The 18,911-nt window shown below is 40.2% G+C and overlaps 2 protein-coding genes across 4 annotated transcripts in view; one reads left to right on the top strand and one right to left on the bottom strand.

The window, feature by feature from the left end:
* Positions 1 to 18,911, top strand: part of UBAC2 (UBA domain containing 2) — a 104,320-nt gene that overhangs the window by 12,460 nt on the left and 72,949 nt on the right. The window contains exons 3-4 of the mRNA XM_074815396.1: positions 3,793 to 3,912; positions 4,354 to 4,460. Of these exons, the coding sequence (XP_074671497.1) occupies positions 3,793 to 3,912; positions 4,354 to 4,460 (227 nt within the window). The remainder of the gene's footprint in view (positions 1 to 3,792; positions 3,913 to 4,353; positions 4,461 to 18,911) is intronic.
* Positions 5,800 to 10,514, bottom strand: GPR18 (G protein-coupled receptor 18). 3 transcript variants are annotated; one of them, XM_074816931.1, is made up of 3 exons: positions 10,440 to 10,514; positions 7,972 to 8,100; positions 5,800 to 7,059 (listed from the first exon to the last, which is right to left on the bottom strand). In XM_074816931.1, the coding sequence occupies exon 3, from the start codon at positions 7,010 to 7,012 to the stop codon at positions 6,050 to 6,052; it is 963 nt and encodes a 320-aa protein (XP_074673032.1). In that variant the 5' UTR covers positions 7,013 to 7,059; positions 7,972 to 8,100; positions 10,440 to 10,514; the 3' UTR covers positions 5,800 to 6,049. The 3 variants fall into 3 exon arrangements, with proteins under 3 accessions (XP_074673032.1, XP_074673031.1, XP_074673030.1); XM_074816930.1 differs by lacking the exon at positions 7,972 to 8,100 and having other exon boundaries at positions 10,440 to 10,500; XM_074816929.1 differs by lacking the exon at positions 10,440 to 10,514 and having other exon boundaries at positions 7,972 to 8,385.

Raw genomic sequence — 18,911 nt, 5'->3', positions numbered from 1 at the left:
AAATTAATGTCTGCCTTTTAAAAGTGTTACAACCAAGTGTTTGGGGAGGGGGATGAGAAAGTCTGAGAAGCTATTCAAGTTTTAAATGGAAATTTAGTGGGTTTGGGGTTTGTTTGCTTATTTGTTTGTTTTGCAATTTGTCTGTAGAAGAATCCTCTCTTTCCATTTGTTTGATATGCTGAAAAACAGTAGTAGCTGTGTCTTATTCAAAGAAACCATCTTTGAAGGGCAGGAAGGAGGATCCAGGTAACATCAGGCCACTCAGCCTTACCTTGGTCTCTAGGAAGGTCACAGAGAAATGGCTTCTAAAAAGATTTGCTCAACACATGCAAGACACAAAGCTGACTGGGAGCAGCCAGCCAAGGTGAAGTGGACAGATCCTGTGGGTCACAATAAGTTGCACAACTGGTGTTGGCAACATTCAGTTTTTGTGCCCATGGGACCTTCTCTGAGGATTGAGGACTACTTGGAAGAGATGGGATTCACCTGGCCAAGTGGGACAAAAGCATCTCTGCTAACAGGCAGGCCAACCTGGTGAGAACTTTAAGACAGGAACAACACAGGAGGGAGATGACAACACACAGTCAAGTGAGAAGGCAGTGGACTGGGTTAGCCAGCAAAGGGTACAGGGTAGTGTGAACAGAAGGGATCCTGTAACCAACAAAACAGGACTGAAAAGGACCCGCTTCAAGTGTATGCACATAAATAAGGAAGTGCCTATGGGACAGCATTATGTGGAACACTCCCATATGTTTTCTGGGAAATCAGCATGACTGGGTGCCTCTCTGAAGTGTCTGTACACTAGTGCGCCCTACATAGGGAACAAATAAGAGGAATTAAAGGTCATATGCCATTACAGGGCTACAATCTCATTGAGGTCACGGAGATGTGGTGGGTTAGCTCGTGTGGTAGGAGTGCTGCAACAGGCAGATACAAGCTCTTTAAGAAGGACAGGCAAGGAGGAGAATTGCTCTTTATTTGAAAGAGCAGCAGAACTGCACAGAGCTTTGTCCTGGGACATGAGGAAGTTGAGAGCTTATGGGTCAGGATTAGAGGGCAGACCAGCACAGCCACCTTTGGTGATGGAGTTTGCTACAGGACACCTGGTCATGATGAAGTAGATGAGGCCTTCTTCAGACACCTGGAAGAAGCCTCATGATTTCATGCCCTGGCTCTCATGGAGGACTTTAACTATCCTGATATGTGCTGGGAGGGCAACACAGCAGGGCACAAGCAGTCCAGGAGATTTCTGGAGTGCATTGATAGCAACTTCCTAACACAGACTATCAAGGAGCTGATGAGGGAAGATGTTGTGTCTGGACCTCATACTTACAAACAAGGAAGAAGAACTGGTTGGGCATGTGAAGATCAGAGGCAGGCTTGGTTGCAGTGACCATGAGATGGTGAAGTTCAGGGTCCTGAGAGGAGGGGACAAAGCAAATTGCAGGATTGCAACCCTGGGCTTCAGGAGAGTGGACTTCGGCCTATTCAGAGATCTGCTTGGAAGACTCCTATGGGATATAGTTCCTGAATAAAGAGTGTACCAGCAGATCTGGTTGGTTTTCAAAGATCATGTTATCCAAGCACAAGAATGGCTCATCCAGTGTGCAGAAAGTCAAGCAAAGGTGTCAGGAGGCCTGCATGAATGAACAAGTTGCTCCTGACTCCACTCACACATAAAAATGAAGCACGCAAGAGGTAGAAGCAGATCAGGTGACCTGGGAGGAATATGAAGATGCTATCTGAGCATGTGGGAATGGATTAGGAAGGCCAAAGCCTACCTGGAGTTGAATCTGACAAAGGACATGAAGGGCAACAAGAAGGGCTTCTACAGGAATATCAGCAAAAGGAAGACTAAAGAAAATATAGGCCTGCTGCTGTGTGGGAAGAGGGACCTGGAGACAGAAGACACGGGAAAGGCCAAGGTATCCAGTGCTTGCATTGTCTTGGTTCTTTAGTCGTAAGACTTGTTTTCAGCAGTCTCAGGCTGCTGAGATCAGTGCAAACGTCTGGAGCAATGAAGGCTTAAACTCAGTGAAGGAAGATCAGGCTAGGGAACGTTTAAATTAACTGGACATACACAAGTTCGTGGGACCTGATGGTGTACACCCACAAGTTTTGGAGGAGTTGGCTCATGTCACTGTGAGGCCCCTCTGGATTATCTCTGAAAGGTCACTGCGATCAAGGAAGGTTCCCAAGGACTGGAAGAAATAAGATGTCATTTCTACCTTCAGAAAAGGCAAGAAAGGAGATTGGGGAACGACAGGCCAGTCAGCATCATCTGGATCTCCGAGAAGGTGATGAAACAAGTCCTCCTGGAAATCTTTTTCGGACACACAAAGAGCAATAAAGTGACTGGGGGTAGTCAGCACAGATTTGTGAAATGGAAGTTTCATTGTTATAAAACTGTTATGAAATTGACTAACCTGATAGCCTTCTATGATAAGGTAGATGACTGTGAGGGGACAGAAGTGATGTTGTTTATTTTGACTTCAGTATAGTTTTTTGCAGTCTCCCATAACATCCTCAGACAAACTCATGAAGTACAGATGAGATAAGTAGGCAGTGAAGTAGATTGAAACCCAGCTTAACTGAGGGCTCACAGGGTTGTGATCAGTGGCACCAAGTCCAGCTGGAGGCCAGTGATTAGTGGTGTATGTCAGGGATGAATATGGGGGCCAGTAATGTTTAGTGCCTTCATTCATAACCTGGACAGCAGGACAGAATGTGCTCTCAACAAGTCTGTGGATGAAGTAAAACTTGGATGAGTAGCTGATACACCAATTAGTTCTGCTGCCATTCAGAGGGGAGAAGGGGGTCAACAGGAATCTCACAAAGTTCAGCAAAGGCAAATGCAAATGCAGTGCCCCCCTGAAGGGGGACATGCACCTGTACAAGCTGGGGGCTGACCAGCTGGAAATCAGCTTTACAGAAAAGGCCCTGGGGATCCTACTGGAGACTAAGTTGAACACGAGCCAGCAATGCAGCATTGTGACTAAAAAGGCCAACAGCATCCTGGGCTGCATTCGGAAGAGCCTCACAGGGATGCCTGGTGGGGCAATCCTTCCTCTCTACTCAGCCTGTGTGAGACCGCATCTGGAGTGCTGTCCCTTGGGCTGGGCTCCTGAGCACAAGATAAACCTTGATATACTGCAGAGAGTCCAGGCGAGAGCCACCAATACAGTCAGGGGCTGGAGCATTTGGCGTATGAGGAGAGACTGAGAGCGCTGTATGGCAAGAGGTAGTGGACGCAAGGTGGAACATGGGAAATTCTGCCAACATGTAAGGATTTGATTCAGTTTTTTAAATCATGGGGGTGGCCGAACACTGGCACAGGTTGCCCAGAAAGATTGTTGAATCTCCATCCTTGGAGGTGTTCAAGACGACTTGACAGGGCCTGGAGCAAGCTGATCTGATTAGACCTGCTTAGAGCAGTACACTGGACTAGTTGGTATCTGGAGGTTGCTTCAAAAAAATTTTTTTTCTGTAATTCTACAATTTACAAGGGTTGTGATTTCCATTTTTATTTGTAAATGTGAACTAGGGACATAGAAATGTATTTGACTTTGTTTCTATTGTAGGTTTATTTTAACAGGTAGACCTCTTCCTTGAAAATATTTTATTTTTAAACAGACTTCTTGAGCTCTCCATAACATTCTACTGTATTTCCCTCCTCAAATGTACTACATTTCTGTTATCTGACTTCAGTATTATATTCAGTCTGAGGACAAATTCTGTAAAGAATTTTCTTGAAGGAAGAGAGACTTAACATGACGATCTTTAACCTTCTAGATTTGGAGACTTGTATGTGGGAGAACAATATGTCTTGATTTGAAAGACACATTTTGCAGCAGTCTGCTCATTTACAACTTTAGAATATTTGAAAGAAGATATGGCAGCAGAAAATTTTCAGTAAGTTCCAGTTATATTTTTTTTAAACATAAACTGTTTTCTACACTGTATAAAATCTTGCAGTCTTGGATTAATACTGCAGTTTTATTACTAACATTTTGTATAGAAATACATGTTAAAGGGTTTTAAAGAGAATTTGGTTTTCATAAATCTAAATTTATATTGATAATATCTTGCAGTCAGTGGGTTTTTCTAATTAAAGTTTGCAGCTGTATTAGTTGAAAGTTATCAGATTCATAGAATTTGATTTTGGCAACAAATCTAACTCTTAATTCTTCAGTATCTAGAGACGTAGATCTGGAATTATGTTGTGCTAAAGATTTCACTTGTCTTAATTGAACTAGTGTAGTGGTTTTCTTGTTTTTTTCTTTTACTTAGAGATACATTAAAACCTTATTTTTAAACTGTTGAATTAATTCAAATTAAACTTTTTCTTTACAGTCCTTTTTACTGGGTGCTTGGATGCTCTCAGCTTTGTTTGATCTTCTCCTTGTAGAAATCACTCAGTATATATTTGGCACCACCATCAACAGCTTGCCTTCTGGTTTGTAAGTAGCTCCTAATGGATTGGTTATTTTAGATATAGTTTCAAGGGATTATTTTTTTGCAGATTTTAATTTAAAAAAAACTTTCTGCAAATTAAATTTAATCCTCTTTTGAACTATAGTGTAAAAGTTCTTGGCGCAACTATCATATTTTCAAATATTTATTTCCTAGTTGTGATCTGTGGTTAATTAATTTATAATTTATCCATATAATGATTACATTCTATTCTGTTAGTCCCATTTCCACTGTCAGCATGCTTGAAACACAGCTTGCAGTGTACAAATTATTGCTGTATTTGGTTTGTAAATCGGTAAAACTGAAAACTGAAATCAGGTTGGTGCTGATTTCTTTCTTAAATCACAAAGACAGCACAACTGTAATTCTTATCTTTATGTTCACTTTAAAATGCATATGCAGTTACATGCATTTCATACTGGTATTTTGTATGCTTGTGTTTCAAAAATTGAGCACTAGAGAATGTTACTCCATTTAGCACTTGCATTTGAAGTTCTTAAAACTTAAAGGTATTTAGTGGTTCAGTTCTGCATAGCCTGTATTTGAGATTTCTGCACTTAATAAGAAGTGTTACAGTAGAACTGTAGAGCTTGTAGAGCCGTTGTGGTTAAGCTTCTGACAGGTGAGATCAGCCTCATACAGACTTGAGTTTCCATGTGTCGTACACTCTGAGGTAATAAGAAAAGCTTTTGGAGCAAGATTTCTACTATTAAACACAATATTAGACTCTTTTTATTTCTACTTGAAAGTAGCTAAAGGCTGATTTAGTAAGGAAGAAAAAACATATGTTTGATGTTATGAAGATATATATTTTGTAATGTGTGAGTATTCAAAAGGAGTTGAAAGTTTGAGTAGTACTGCAGTTACTCATCATGTTTGCTACCTTGAAGTTTGTTGCTGGGACATAGGCTGCTACTGTGTCTGGTCAAATTCTGTATTTTCGTCTGTGTGAAAAGATACTTTGTGCATGACCGGGGTGTGATAAATGTGCACATCATACCCACAGGGGACTGATGAACTGTTTGACTATTATACCTTTTGATGATACTTTTATCTGTGACTGCAGAATGTTGTCAGTTACAAAGAAATCAACATCAAAGAAGTTTTTAGTTGAATGAAATACGTTGCCTGCATATGCTTTCTCTTTAAGTCATGCTAACATTGGTCTTGAGAGAATGAAGCTAATTTTAGAAGTGTGGGATATGCAGTAGTTTCAGGAACATTTGCTTGTGCAAATATAAAAAATTAATATATACGTTGCATCATAATTCTTCAGTGTTGTCTGCTTTATTATACTAATAGTCACTTTTTTGTGTCTGACAACTTTCACAATCTTTTGAAATGACAGAAGCATTGAAAAGCTTAACACTGGTACTAGGTTTTAGTCCATTTCAGATTTACAAAAGCAGGTATAAAGAAGTGCAATTGTTATTCTGCTTCTCTCACATTTACAGTTCAACAAATGTATGCGTTGCATCTAGCTATAGAACATTCTTCAGCATAGTCAAAATACTAGAATTTGGTAAAAAAAATCACTTATTTATGTTACAAAAGTCCCCTGACTTTTTTCCTCTTTTTATATCATTTCACTGTTCATATTAGTGAGTGATCTCACACTTCCAGTTCGAAAACTTTTCCTGCGCACGCTTCGAAGGTAATTGCGATAAAGGATTACACTGATGACTCTCGCCTGAAATTGTTTAGAAACAATATAGTACAGTATAACATCCAAGCATGTACTGAGATTCATGAGAAAGGTGGTAAAGGCTGCCCAGGGATTGTAAGTTGTATCTTCACTTTGCAACATCAGGAAGGCAAAGCAAATGTGGAAGGGTACAAAGCAGACAAGTACTTGAGCAATCAGAGTAACTATAATTCTTATGGATCTCTCCTTGGCCTTAGGCTTCAGTTTGGAAGTCTTGCCATGGATAAAATTGTAAATAATGACTAGGTAACACCCCATCATGATAAACAAGGGAATCAAAAAGAAAAAAATCAAGCGAGAAAAGTTCAATGTATTTACTTCCTTTAAATGGATGATATCAAGCATTTTCATGCAGGTAGTGAAATTCAAGGCTTTGTCTGGATCAGACTGTAAAAACAGCAATGGGGATGTTGTTGCGAGGGTCATTACCCAGATTCCAGTGCAAGCCAGTACAGCTTTTTTTGTATTTTTTAGTTCTTTGACATGTTTGGGCTGGACAATAGCCATAAATCTGTCTACGCTTATAAAAGTGAGCAACCACAGAGCAATGGCTGGATAAAATATAGTGAAAGCACTGATAACCCGACAGAATGTATCTCCGAAAGGCCACGTTTCTTTCCCATAGTAGATTATCCGAAAAGGCAAGGAAAATATAAAAATTATGTCAAGTAATGCCACATTCATCATATATACAGTTATAGTTGTTCGCTTCTTGGTAGTGCAGCTGAAAACCCAGAGTGCAGTGGCATTCACCAACAATCCCACTGTGAATACAAAACTGTAGAAGACCAGTGATGCGATCCTGTATTCTTCAGGGTGGTGATTTCCAGACATCGTATTTTAATTGAATTTAGGAATAGTTGTTGCACTCCATAAATCCCCTAAAAATAAATAAAATACTAAAAGTTATTCTCAGTCAAACAAAAACTTTCTTTTAAAAACAAACAAGAAGATTGTTGTAGGATGGGGTTTAGTAATGAGATTGTATTGTTCAGCTGTGAAAATGTGCTAGCCTTGTTGTTTTTTCTGACTACAAATACATTATTGTGCTCTGAAGGAATTACATGTACTGTCAGACTTGTGAGAAATAGATATTTATAAGCTAGTTTTAATTATTTTTAATTACTTAAGAGATTCCTTACATAAGGAATCAGAAAGTCAAGATTGACCAGCAACTTTGAGTGTTCTTCAGTAGCTGATAATTAGATTGAAATAGCTGTAAACGAGGTAAGAGAGTTATTTTCTAAAGAAAATATTTCTTCAAGTTGTCTCTGTTGAAAAACTAATGACTAAAAGTAGTTACGAAAAGAATTAAGTGAGTATACCATGTAGTGACATTTGGATATGGAAACTGAAGTATTGACTTTGCATTTTATCTGTCTAGGAACTACTTAGCTCCCAAAAGAATAGCTGCATGCTGTTGTCATAAAAGACACTAAAAAGCTGTATTAATAGCTACATAACTTCTAATACAGTATTTAATCCCAGGGCATCAGCACCAATCACCTGATATCGAATGAGGTGAATAGATTAATAGACTTTCTATTTAAAAAAGCCAAAAGATGGGAAACAGCACAGTCTCCAACCAGGCGCTATGTGAACAGTGTTTGTTGGCAGGGGAAAGTTGCTGGCTGGTAGCCAGCTGCTCCAGAGCACAGTTGTGTTGCTTCTCTCAGCTTCTTGGTCATCGGAGTTGGTCATCTGAAATGTGATTATGCAGACTCGGGTGATGAGAGCTGAAAGAGGTTGTCCCCTGGTTTACTTGGGAGCCACTTGAGGATGGCAGACCTTACCTGGTGTTTGCATGGGTGCTTCAGTTATCCTGCAGCCCCCGGCTTTCCTGGCTCTTGCTGTGGTCACAGTTTCATGACTTTGCATGGGGGGGTTCTTCTTGTCTGGCCTTTTACCCAGCCCTGTGGCAGCTTTGTGAAGAGGAGGAGGAGGAGGAAAGAACTAGTTGTTTGATCTTCCCGCTTGTGACAGACAGCCAAGTAACTCCTACAGTATCAGTTAGGCACCAAAACTGTTCTTAAGAGCAGAAGAGTGCATAGTTCCAGTGTGGTTTATCTCCAGAAGTGGAGAATGCATTTAAAAAAAAAGCATATTGTTACTGCTTGTCTGGTTTATGCTTTCATTGTAATAAGGTATATTTTTCAGTGGTATAGGAATACGTAGGGGAATGAACCAGTCTTTATTAATCTAGTATCCTGGTTCGATGCTGGCGAATATCAGCTGCTTTTGAGAAGAGTATCCATGGAGTAATGAACTCAAGTATGATCTATTAAATCTTTCTTCAGGTCAGTTTCTGCCTTGAAATATGAATACTGGATTTCTGATTTACAATTCTCCAGTTTACAGATACAACAAAAAAATATGCATACGAATACCTTGCTCCAAACTTTTGTCACAAAGATTATTTTTTTTAGCTGTACAAAACAAAAAGGTGTGTTTTCTGATCAGATGAGGCTATTAGAACATGTAACAGAATGTTTTGTATGGGAAAAGCTATGTGTATAATACTGACAAAAAAGAGGTTTGGAGGGCATCTGTATTAATGCCTCTAAAATACCTCATTGTGTGAAGAACACTGAAAATAAAAACAATAAAGAGTGATAGTAGACCTTATTGAAAGGTAGATGACATATGCCTGAAAGAAAATTTTTGTAGCACATGCTTGTAGCACAGTTGAAATATTATCTGGCATACTGTCCTGCTTTCATTACTGGTGCATGAAATTGTCCAAATACTGCTTAACACACACAACCCACCCACCCCCACACATTTTAAATGTTTTTTTGCTCTTTTGTTCTGTTTTTTTTCTCTTGCTAGTTGTTGTGTATGACGCAGTGCATGACTAGCTATCTCAAGATCCTGACTGATTTAGCAGGCGAATTGAGTAGTAATGTATAGGATAGGTAGAAGAATTCACTTTTTATAAATGAGTGTTAATAAACAGCATGGATTTTGGTTTTGGTTTTGCTTTTCTCTCCTTTGGACTTGCAGTGACTGTAATCGTTTCTGGTCAGGTCCTGTTTCTGAAATAACCAGTAGGCTGGTGTTGAAGGGAAGAGGGGAGGCTGAATCTGGCATGAGCTTCTATCAGGAAAACCTGTGGTTCCATGCCTTGTTTGCTGGCTATTTCAAATTTGTGCCAGTTTTGAGATATATCAAAGAATGGACCTACTGTAACAAAAAGGGGTTTTTTGTTGTTGTTGTTGAAGACATTGTTTTCAAGCTTTGTGTGTCTAAATGCATGTCAGTGTTATAATTAGGTATTTCTCCTAAATCTAATTTTTCAGAATCTAAAATTTAACATTTATTTAAGTAAGAAATAATGAGGTTTTTTTAAGTGTGTCGTTACCTATCTGCATTTATACATGAGTGCAGATGTTCTGCTGTTTCATCAGTACTTGTCTGCATGGAGTTCAGGTTTTCATCTCTCAGGTCAGCCCAAGTAGATCTTTGGGTGCCTCTGAGTGGATGGTTTTGCCCTAGTTGCTGTTTTTCGTAATGGGAACACTTACTTACTGGTATTGATTGAAGCACTTGCTGAAGAGCCCCTGGAGTCACTGGTTTCTGGATGTCTGTCTGCGTTAATTCTGAATGATTACTCTGATGTTTGTCTGTATGTTTTAGCAATTTGTTTTAATTTTGTAATGATAGCTGAGGTCCTGAATGTCTAATGTGAATTGTTAAGTCAATCTAGGTGCTGTGTATGAGAACAAAGACTTTCATAACAAAACCAGAATGAAGTCTTTTTCTCCAGATTCATACTATGAGTTAGGCAACAGTGACTCCATTTAAAGGATTGTGTGTATGTATCTCTCTTCCCAGTCCCTTTTTTTCTTTGGCTCTCCCTTACATTTGCTCACATTTTCCTGAGGAGGACATGGCTTTCAGTGAAGCACAGAGAGACCAAGCAACAAGATCTTCTCCTAGTTTAGTTTAATGAAAACAAATATTTTTCCTTTAGTGATAGCATACTTACCAATGCTTTTAGTTATTTCATATTTTTAAATTTATTGTTAAAATCCTAAACAACAGTATTTATGGTACTATGCTTTACAAATGCTATTGTTTTGCTTTAAATGTTATTTATAGAATGCTGCTGATACTTTGAAAGTGCATTAAAGTATTAAATATCTTTTCATTAGTTCTAGAATTAATGCTCACATTTAGCTTCTGAAGAAAGTCTTATCTTGGCAACATACATAAACATCCAAGTTACTTGGTTAGCATAGCATAATAGCTTGTTACCCACCTTTTGTGCACTACAAAGTTTCTTCAGAGATGCTCCTTTCATAGCCCCAAATCTGTAGAAGGTTTAGACTTCCTCTGCTCAGCTTCACTTAGCTAAAATAGCTCCTCTTCACAGGCAGGAAACAATGACGTAATCTAGCTAGTTCTGAGCTCTTTTATTGGTCATACTTAATATTTCACATACATGCGGTGTCTGTGAACTGATGCTTCTAGTACCTTTCAACAGGCAAGCTTTTATAATATTTGCAGTGTGGCCAAACTGGGCTGTTATACTATGTATCTTTTTAAAATACATTTTTAAATGTTTGTGGTATAATGAAAGCATATTTTTTGGTTAATGTTTACATGCAAAGGTATCTGCAACAATATGCATCTTGGGTTATGCAGAAGTTTTTAATAAGCACAATGTAAATGTATTTGCTGTAGATCATAGTCTGTTTTTGTGGAAATCCCCACTTTATTTATATTGCCTTGGATAGTAGTCAATCTGAAAGTGATAGAAGCTCGCTACGTTTGAAATGAGAAGTTTGATTCACTTGAATACACGGCTTCATTTATGCCTGTACTTACCATATTTTATTAATGCAATAGCAATGTTTATATATTTTACTTGCTGTCGAAAATAATAATGTGCCTATTTAAGAGCTTTGCAGAACAATGCTGTATGAAGACAGGTTTTAGCCTTTGTTAAAATGGAGTAAAATCTCTGAAATGTGTCACTGCAACAGACATCTTTGGTGGGATCAGAGTATTCACAAAAGCTAATAGGTGAAGAAGCCTAATTTCCTGTGTTTTCTCTTTGTCAACTCCAAAAAAGATCTGACCTTTGAAAGAGCCATTCAGAGAAGCAGATCACTCCAGGTTCTCTGTAGAGCACTCACTAGCTCCAGGTCTCTGACTGGCAGTCTTTGGGACATTGAAGTACGCTATGGAGAGTTTGGTACGTCTTGCACCTATTTGTTTTGCACCTAAGCAGAGATTGTGTGTTAGGAAGGGAACAGTAATGTTTTAGTCGCCTCCTGGCATGCAGTCAAGAATTTGCCAGGATGTGCACGTGGTTCCAGAAGCAAGAAAGTCCTGCAGTTCAGATATAGCCAGAGTCAGGTTTGTTTGTGGGGATGTCTGTCTTCACTGACTGTAAAAGTAATGTAGGTAGGTGATCCTTATTTAGTGCTAAAGATAACTTCTTTGAAAAATACCTTCTCTGCTAGAGTCACGTTTTTTCTCAGCTGAATGGATTTGCAGTGGTGTGTAGGTATTTACAAAGGTTAGTGTGATGGGTGAAGTAATTACAGGGAGGGACCTGGCTATGATTTTCAGTGTGTAGATTAATAATATCTTTAAATATTAGCAGTTAGGAAGAAGTTCTTTGCTGTGAGGGAGGTTGCCCAGAGAAGCTGTGGCTGCCCCCTCCCTGGCAGTGTTCAAGGCCAGGTTGGACGGGGCTTTGAGCAACCTGGTCTAGTGGAAGGTGTCCCTGCCCATGGCAGGGGGGGTTGAACTAGGTGATCTTTAAGGTCCCTTTCAACCCAAACCATTCTATGATTCTATGAAATATTTGGTCTTTCCTCTTTAGGTGAACTAATACCAAACTTAATTTTTGTGATCGTTCCAAAGACCTCTTAAATGCAGTAAGCTGCAAATCCTACCTCGACCATACTACAGAAATATAAATCTATTAAAATGTGCTTAATATTTTAGGATTAAGGAGTATCTTAAAAGGACTAACCAGTGTTGAAAACTCTTCAGTGGCTTTATCATTAGCAGAACAACTCTGGAGCATGCTTCAGCAGGATGAGTCACTTACACTGTTTTCAAGTTTAGTGAAAGCTCATTGAAATTCAGTGACATATATATTTTTAAAAGGTTCAGAAAAGAGTGTGCAGTTTCTGGAAGAGAATAACTAGGATTTTGAACTCTCCTAGGCAAGAGTACTTTATTTTGGGAAAATAATGTACACAACTACAGAGGTCCCTTCCCACCTGAATTATGCCATGAATGTACCATAACAAGCAAGTGGATAGACAGTGCCCCCCTTAGCTAAAGAGGGAGTAAAAGTAATTCTGGATTTGGATGGAAACGAGGCAGATGCTGAGGCTGGGATTGGAAAAGCTGTATGCTGTGAGCTGCCTCTCTGCTTGCTGTCTCCTTGGGGGAGGGTCAGAAGGGTGAGGTTTTATAGCTGTGTTTCATTTTATCTGAAGAGAGTGGCTGACATCTTGACCCTACAGGGGAGGTCATGCCTTGTGAGGGCAGCCAGAATCAAGTCACACCTCTAACTTAGCAGTTTACAGAGGTGGATAACAGCAGCCCAGTTGAATTTCCCGGGAGGTTAGCCATCCAACTGGTTTGCCATAGCATCTATGTGTCAGTCTGTGTTCTGCTTTCACTCAGGCTTTTCAGAATTTGCCTGCTGGAGAAGACAGGCTGGAAGGCCTTTCCTCTGAGCATGGCGGGCAGCTCTGTCTGGCAGCGGTGTGCTGGAAGGAGATGTTTGCATTACCAGTGAGCCTGTGCTCATTCTTGTTTAGGTGCTCGGGCTGGCTGCAGCTGCAGGGTGATAAACATTGGGATGTGAACACCCAAGTGAAAAGTTACACTGACTGTGGTTTGCGAGAGGCAGTGGGCCGCTTTGTTGTGCCACATTCCCCTGGTGCTTTGGTTTCTGTTGTAGGAAGCACCTGACTCTATTTTTGTTTTCTTCTTCTGTACTGTTTTATCAGGTAGAGAAGATTATCTTGCGTTGGTTTCCCTCAGATGGGTGAGTACTTCCACCGCTCCAGCTTTTACTGAAATAAATGTTCAGTTCCCTTCAGGGTCTTTTTTCTTTTTGCTATTCTGAAGTTCAGGGACTAAAGAAGATAATTTTAGTTGCATTATGTTGTGTTAAAGCAGTTTTTGTGTAGCTAAAAGCTAAGCCAGTATACTTCATGTCATAAGGCAGAGTGCACATGTGGTCTGTTAAGGTACCTTCACTATCTGGCAGTAAGTCTTAGAAGAAATGAGCTTGATCACTTGCAGCAATGTGAAAGTGCAACAGTGAATTGATTGTCTTCATGCTGTTGCTTTTGCAGGAGTAATGTACTGCCGTGTCTTTCTCTTTCAGTGGTTTAGTCATGGTACAGAAAGTATGTTTTGCCTGTCCGCTTACCATGTAATGTCAGCTTTGTCCAGCTGATAGAGAGTTCTGCACACAGATGGGCAGAAGGATCACCCTTCGCTTTAGTTTGGTAAGGAGCAGACTTGAGCTTGTGTTCTCCTTCTCTTTCCAAACTTTCCATCTTTTGGACCTATTAAAAAGAAAGATCTGAAGCTTCTTGCACAGTCTAGTGCACCAGTGGTGCAGGAAGCAACTCTCCCACGTGTCAGTTTGTTAATTTATGGGCTTGCTGTTGTGGGTGAGTTCACATGTAGTTTTGGGTTACTGTTCTCAACCTTGATGAACTTGTGCTTCATTTTTTATTCCCACATTGTGTGGTTTAAGAATAGGCTTCTGGTTAAAAGTTGTCATGGCACTGAGTGCATAAACTTACTGCAATTGTTTACAGTTTTGCCATATGTGTGTTACACAGAGGCTGTGTCATGGCATAGCTGCCCCTCCTCACCGACTCCTCAACCTGCGAGTGTAAATGATGTGTGCAGCAGAGCTGAAGGGATGGGAAGCAGAGCAGCTTAAGAGGACTGCAGCCTAGTTAACTGTACCCAACATGTCCTAATTACTGTCACATTTTGCTTTCTCTTCTGTGTTTTGCTGGAATTCAGTATGATTTGAGGAAGAAGTTCCTGATTTTTTCCTTCTAAAAAAAATCAATAATGAAATTGACATTCCGTGTTTCTCCTGGTTTATTTTTTTCCCCCCTTCCTTCTCTTTGTGTCATTAAATACCCAAAAAGTACACAGTGCATCTGGCCTGCAGTTCATCTGTTCAGCAGTGTCAGCCTTTTGAAAGAAGCAATAGTTCAAAAATAAATTGAAATGAAAGTTGCATCTCTAAGATGTCTGCGAGTGGGGTAGTGGACTAGAGACAGTGGTTTGTTACGCAGCAGCAATCTCAGAATGTATGTAGTCTAATATTAGCTCATGGCAAATACCAACACAGCTCCACACTTGTTGATGAACCACATTGCCTTTGGCAGATTTCTTAAAATATTGTGTCCGTGTTCTGCCTTCCTCCTGTGTTCTGTTGTGCTGGGAAGCAGCTTTTTTCCCCAAAAAGTACAGATTTCTCACGACAAAGATTTCATAGTTGTTTAAAACCTGCATGAATACTCAGCTCTTTTCTTTTTTAAATCTGTATGCATTGTCAGGAGCTATGCAACGAGTTAGTTGTTCCAGTTTGGAAGTGTCTAGGAGAGATTTTTCAAATACTCTTTCCTTACTAAATATGTGGTACGTGATGTTTTTACTATTAAGCTGCTCTTAAAAGTCTCAGGTGCGTAGGAGTAGTGTTCTGAAACTTGATATGCCTCCCAGGGATAGAGTTAATGTTTCAAGAGAAATGTCTTTATTGGGAGCTGCTTATACTCAGATTGCTTTGATGAAGTCTAGTGCAGAAGTAGGGAAAATAATTTTGACTCCTCCAGAGTTCAGGAGCTTTGACAGCCTCTGCTCAGTTACTAGCCTGAGTATATGTAATCAGAAATTAAATAATTAAAAATTGCTACATACACTTTAGCATGCCAGTGAAGCGTTTTAATCAAAAGTACCTGAAGTTAGAGTGAGCTGAGCAAGTATTTGAATTAGAGTAAGCACTGTCCTTTAAATTCAAGGGCACCTTGCTGTGTGTTGCATTCCTGTGCGTGGTGCCCAGCCCTGGGAGGTAGCTTGCTTTGATGAAGTGACAGTTTTCTACTGTTGTTCTGCCTATGCCACCTGTCTCTGGCACAGGTTAACAAACACAATAATGTGTTGAGGTTGTGAAGCTTGATGTACTGCAATGGAGTTGAGCTGATATTAGAGGGAGCATTCAAGATGGTAAAGGGACTGGCATCATCCAGACCAGGACAAAGCAGCTCAATTCCTGCCACGTAGCAGTGAATCTCGTTAGTTAGGATCTCTGCAGGGTAGGGTTGCTTCGTGTGTAGGCTCAGCACTGTCCTTGGAGGGAAATGGAGAAGTTGAGTGTGAGTATGCTCAGTGCACCAGAACGCAGGGACAAGGCCGGCTGATGCTGTGAGCTGGCACAGGAGACAGCAGAGCTGGCTGTGAGCAGATGATTTCAGAGAAGTCACTGTCTTTTCAGATACAGAGCTGGGCCCTGTCAGAGGACTCAATACTTTCTGACTAACTAGTCAACTGCAAAAATATACATATTTTATACACATGCATGCGCTTTAAAGGGAAGGAGCTGAAAATCCCAAGCTTTATGATGACAAGAAGCCTAGCAGAATAAGACAGGGCATAGATTTGAAGTTTAATAATTAAGCAGCAGTCTTTATGTAGATATTGTGTTGGTGAAGATGGCAGTAAGAGAAGATGAGCCCGTGAAGCTGAACTGAGACTTGTGTACCTTGTATTCTCTGCTGCTTTCATCCTTTGCCTCTGAATCATACTGCCTGTCGATGCATTTTGATTTTTGTCTTAGAACATCTGGGACTTTGCTTTCATTTGCTTTTAACTGAGCTCTGTGCTGTGTGGTGGTACGGGCCACCAAATTCATAGCACTTATTCAAACAGCAGAAATGAGAGGGGGTGCAAAGCTTGTTTTGAACGAGGTACAGTAGAGGAAGAAAGGGCAGTAAAGGTGGCGGGATGTTGGACATCTCTGTGTTCCTTCTTCTTTCTAATTTGACAGCATATGGAGGTAACGATAAGAACTATACTAGCAGCTCATGGCTCACAGTGCTCATTACTGTCTAGATGATGTAGTTTTATTTCCAAGAAGATGGGGTCTAAACTGTCATAGTTACTGGGTGAGTGCTTGGCATAGTATCTTTTAGAGATCCTGGATCTGGCTTCTCTTTACTGCCAGATAGTTTCTGTCCCAGTGCTTATACTGCCAGGTGCTAAGATCTCTGACATTTGGAAATGGGACTTGACCTCCAGTAAGAAACAGTTTTGTGAAATGCGTTTTGACCTCGGCTGTGGTGAAGATTAATTGCTGCATCAATGCTGCCATCTATGGATCTTTAGCTAGCATAGCAACAGATCTTTGGAACAGCAGAGAACAGGTATAAATGGGGTCATTCCTTCAGACACCTGCACTATTCAGCCAGTTGTGCAGAAAAACTGGTTATGAAGAGTGAAAACCACTTTGACTCCCCCATGGCAGTGTGGTACTGCATGGTGCGGAAGCTCGAATTGTTCCTGTAGTAGTAGAACTGCGAATTATGTTGTTACCTAAAGAGTTACATTTCATACAGGTCTCCCCCATGCATTTCTTTTAGAACAATAAGATACAATTCTAAGAATGAGTTGTTAGCGAAGACTTCCTTACTGTGTATAGTCTGAATTTACCCTGAAAAAGTGAAGAATTAGAAGATGCCTGCTGGGGGAAGAAGAAGGACTGGAGGCAACATTTACCATTCTTCTTCTGGCTTTGTTATATAACACAAGGATAAAAAATAAAATTAATAAGTAATCAACCCTGTGTTTTTAAAGCCACCCACCTCCAAGTTTTATTGTGTTTTATTTGTCTCATATGTCTCTATCAAAATAAGACACAATAGCAACAACTTTCTTACCACAGCACTTAATTTTTCTGGAGTGGGTGTTTGTGTTCTAGAAGCTTAATGATTAAATTATTTCATGAAAATAAACAATGCCTTCTTTCCTATGTGTGAATAGAGGGCCTCCTTTTTAGCTTAATAGTTGACCCTTGAAGGTTATTTTCAGTGTATGTGGGGATGATCAATTCTAAGAAAATCATCATTTCTTTCTGTCTTTACTGGCAGCTTGTGTTTTTTTCCCCTCTTCTCTTCCTCTTTCAGGAAGTAGGAACACCTTGTTTGTTCCTCATGTTCAACCATAGTAAAGGAAGACAGGGATGTGGAAGTCCCTTTGGAATTTAAAAGGAAATCCTGCATCTAATTGTAGATGTATGTGCCAAACAATTCTGTACGAATGATAATTTTGGCTATTGTTTGCAAATTGGCTTACTGCTCACGGTGCCCCATGTTACTTGATCTGAAGGAAAGCAATCTCGAAGTAGTCATTACATCCTAGAAACATCAGCTGTCTCCTATCTGAAGAAGTTCTGCTGTGAGCATGGATTGCTACAACATTTTTGGTTTAAGGATCTGGTATCCTTTCATATAAGGGATAAAATATACCCCTCTGTCATGGAATGAACTGCCTCCATTCCAGGGATGGTCTATGTATCTCTCTTCCCCTCTCCTCATATTTGCAGAACAGTTAATTATTTGATTGAGGTGGAGGAAAAAGGAAGAAGAACAGGTGAATAATTATTTAAAGCAGTTGGAGATGTTATTAGTATGAAGAGACACTGTCCGTCATGTCTTTTTGCAAAATAAAGAGTGTGTGATTGCTCTCTTAGGACAAAGAGGAGGAGGGTAATTGGGTAACTTCACAAAGGAGGTCTTGCAGTGACTGACGCTTTAAAGAAGTTCCTCTTGATTTACCAAAGTATTGGACAGAAGTTGATTCAGTAAGTTCAGTGGTTTTCTGAGGTGGCACAGTTGTATGACGGAGACTTTAAAAAACAAATACACTTGAGACAGAAGGCAGTGCGTATAGTGAGTAAAAAACCTAATGTGGTTGCTTCAATAAAGAGGGACCTGGGGGTGTTGATTGACAGCCGGCTGAACATGAGCCAGCAGTGTGCCCAGGTGGCCAAGAAAGCCAATGGCATCATGGCTTGTATCAGAAAGAGCGTGGCCAGCAGGGACAGGGAAGTGATCTTACCCCTGTACTTGGCACTGGTGAGGCCGCACCTCGATTACTGTGTTCAGTTTTGGGCCCCTCACTACAAAAAGGACATTGAATTACTCGAGCGTGTCCAGAGAAGGGCAACGAAGCTGGTGAAGGGTCTGGAGCACAGGTCGTACGAGGAGCGGCTGAGGGAACTGGGGTGGTTTAGTCTGGAGAAGAGGAGGCTGAGGGGAGACCTCATCGCCCTCTACAACTACCTGAAAGGAGGTTGCAGAGAGCTGGGGATGAGTCTCTTTAACCAAGTAACAAGTGATAGGACAAGAGGTAATGGCCTCAAGTTGCACCAGGGAAGGTTTAGACTAGATATTAGGAAGCATTTCTTTACAGAACGGGTTGTTAGGCATTGGAATGGGCTGCCCAGGGCAGTGGTGGAGTCCTAATGGTTGGACTAGATGATCTTCCAGGTCTTTTCCAAACTTGATGATTCTGTGAATAAAGAATTAAGAAATTAGAACATTTCCTTTTCAAAGGACTTTGCAGACTTTCTGTATAAATAACAAGATTTTCTGGTATTATTTTCTTTTAAAATTTCCTCTTTGCTTTTATTTTATGCTTACTGAATACTCTCCTTTTGTTTAGTCAT

The sequence above is a fragment of the Strix aluco genome, chromosome 2 (genome assembly GCF_031877795.1).
Source record: "Strix aluco isolate bStrAlu1 chromosome 2, bStrAlu1.hap1, whole genome shotgun sequence".
Taxonomy (NCBI): Eukaryota; Metazoa; Chordata; class Aves; order Strigiformes; family Strigidae; genus Strix; species Strix aluco.
Note: the sequence above shows the minus strand (reverse complement) of the source record. Positions and strands in the feature narration are given on the sequence as shown.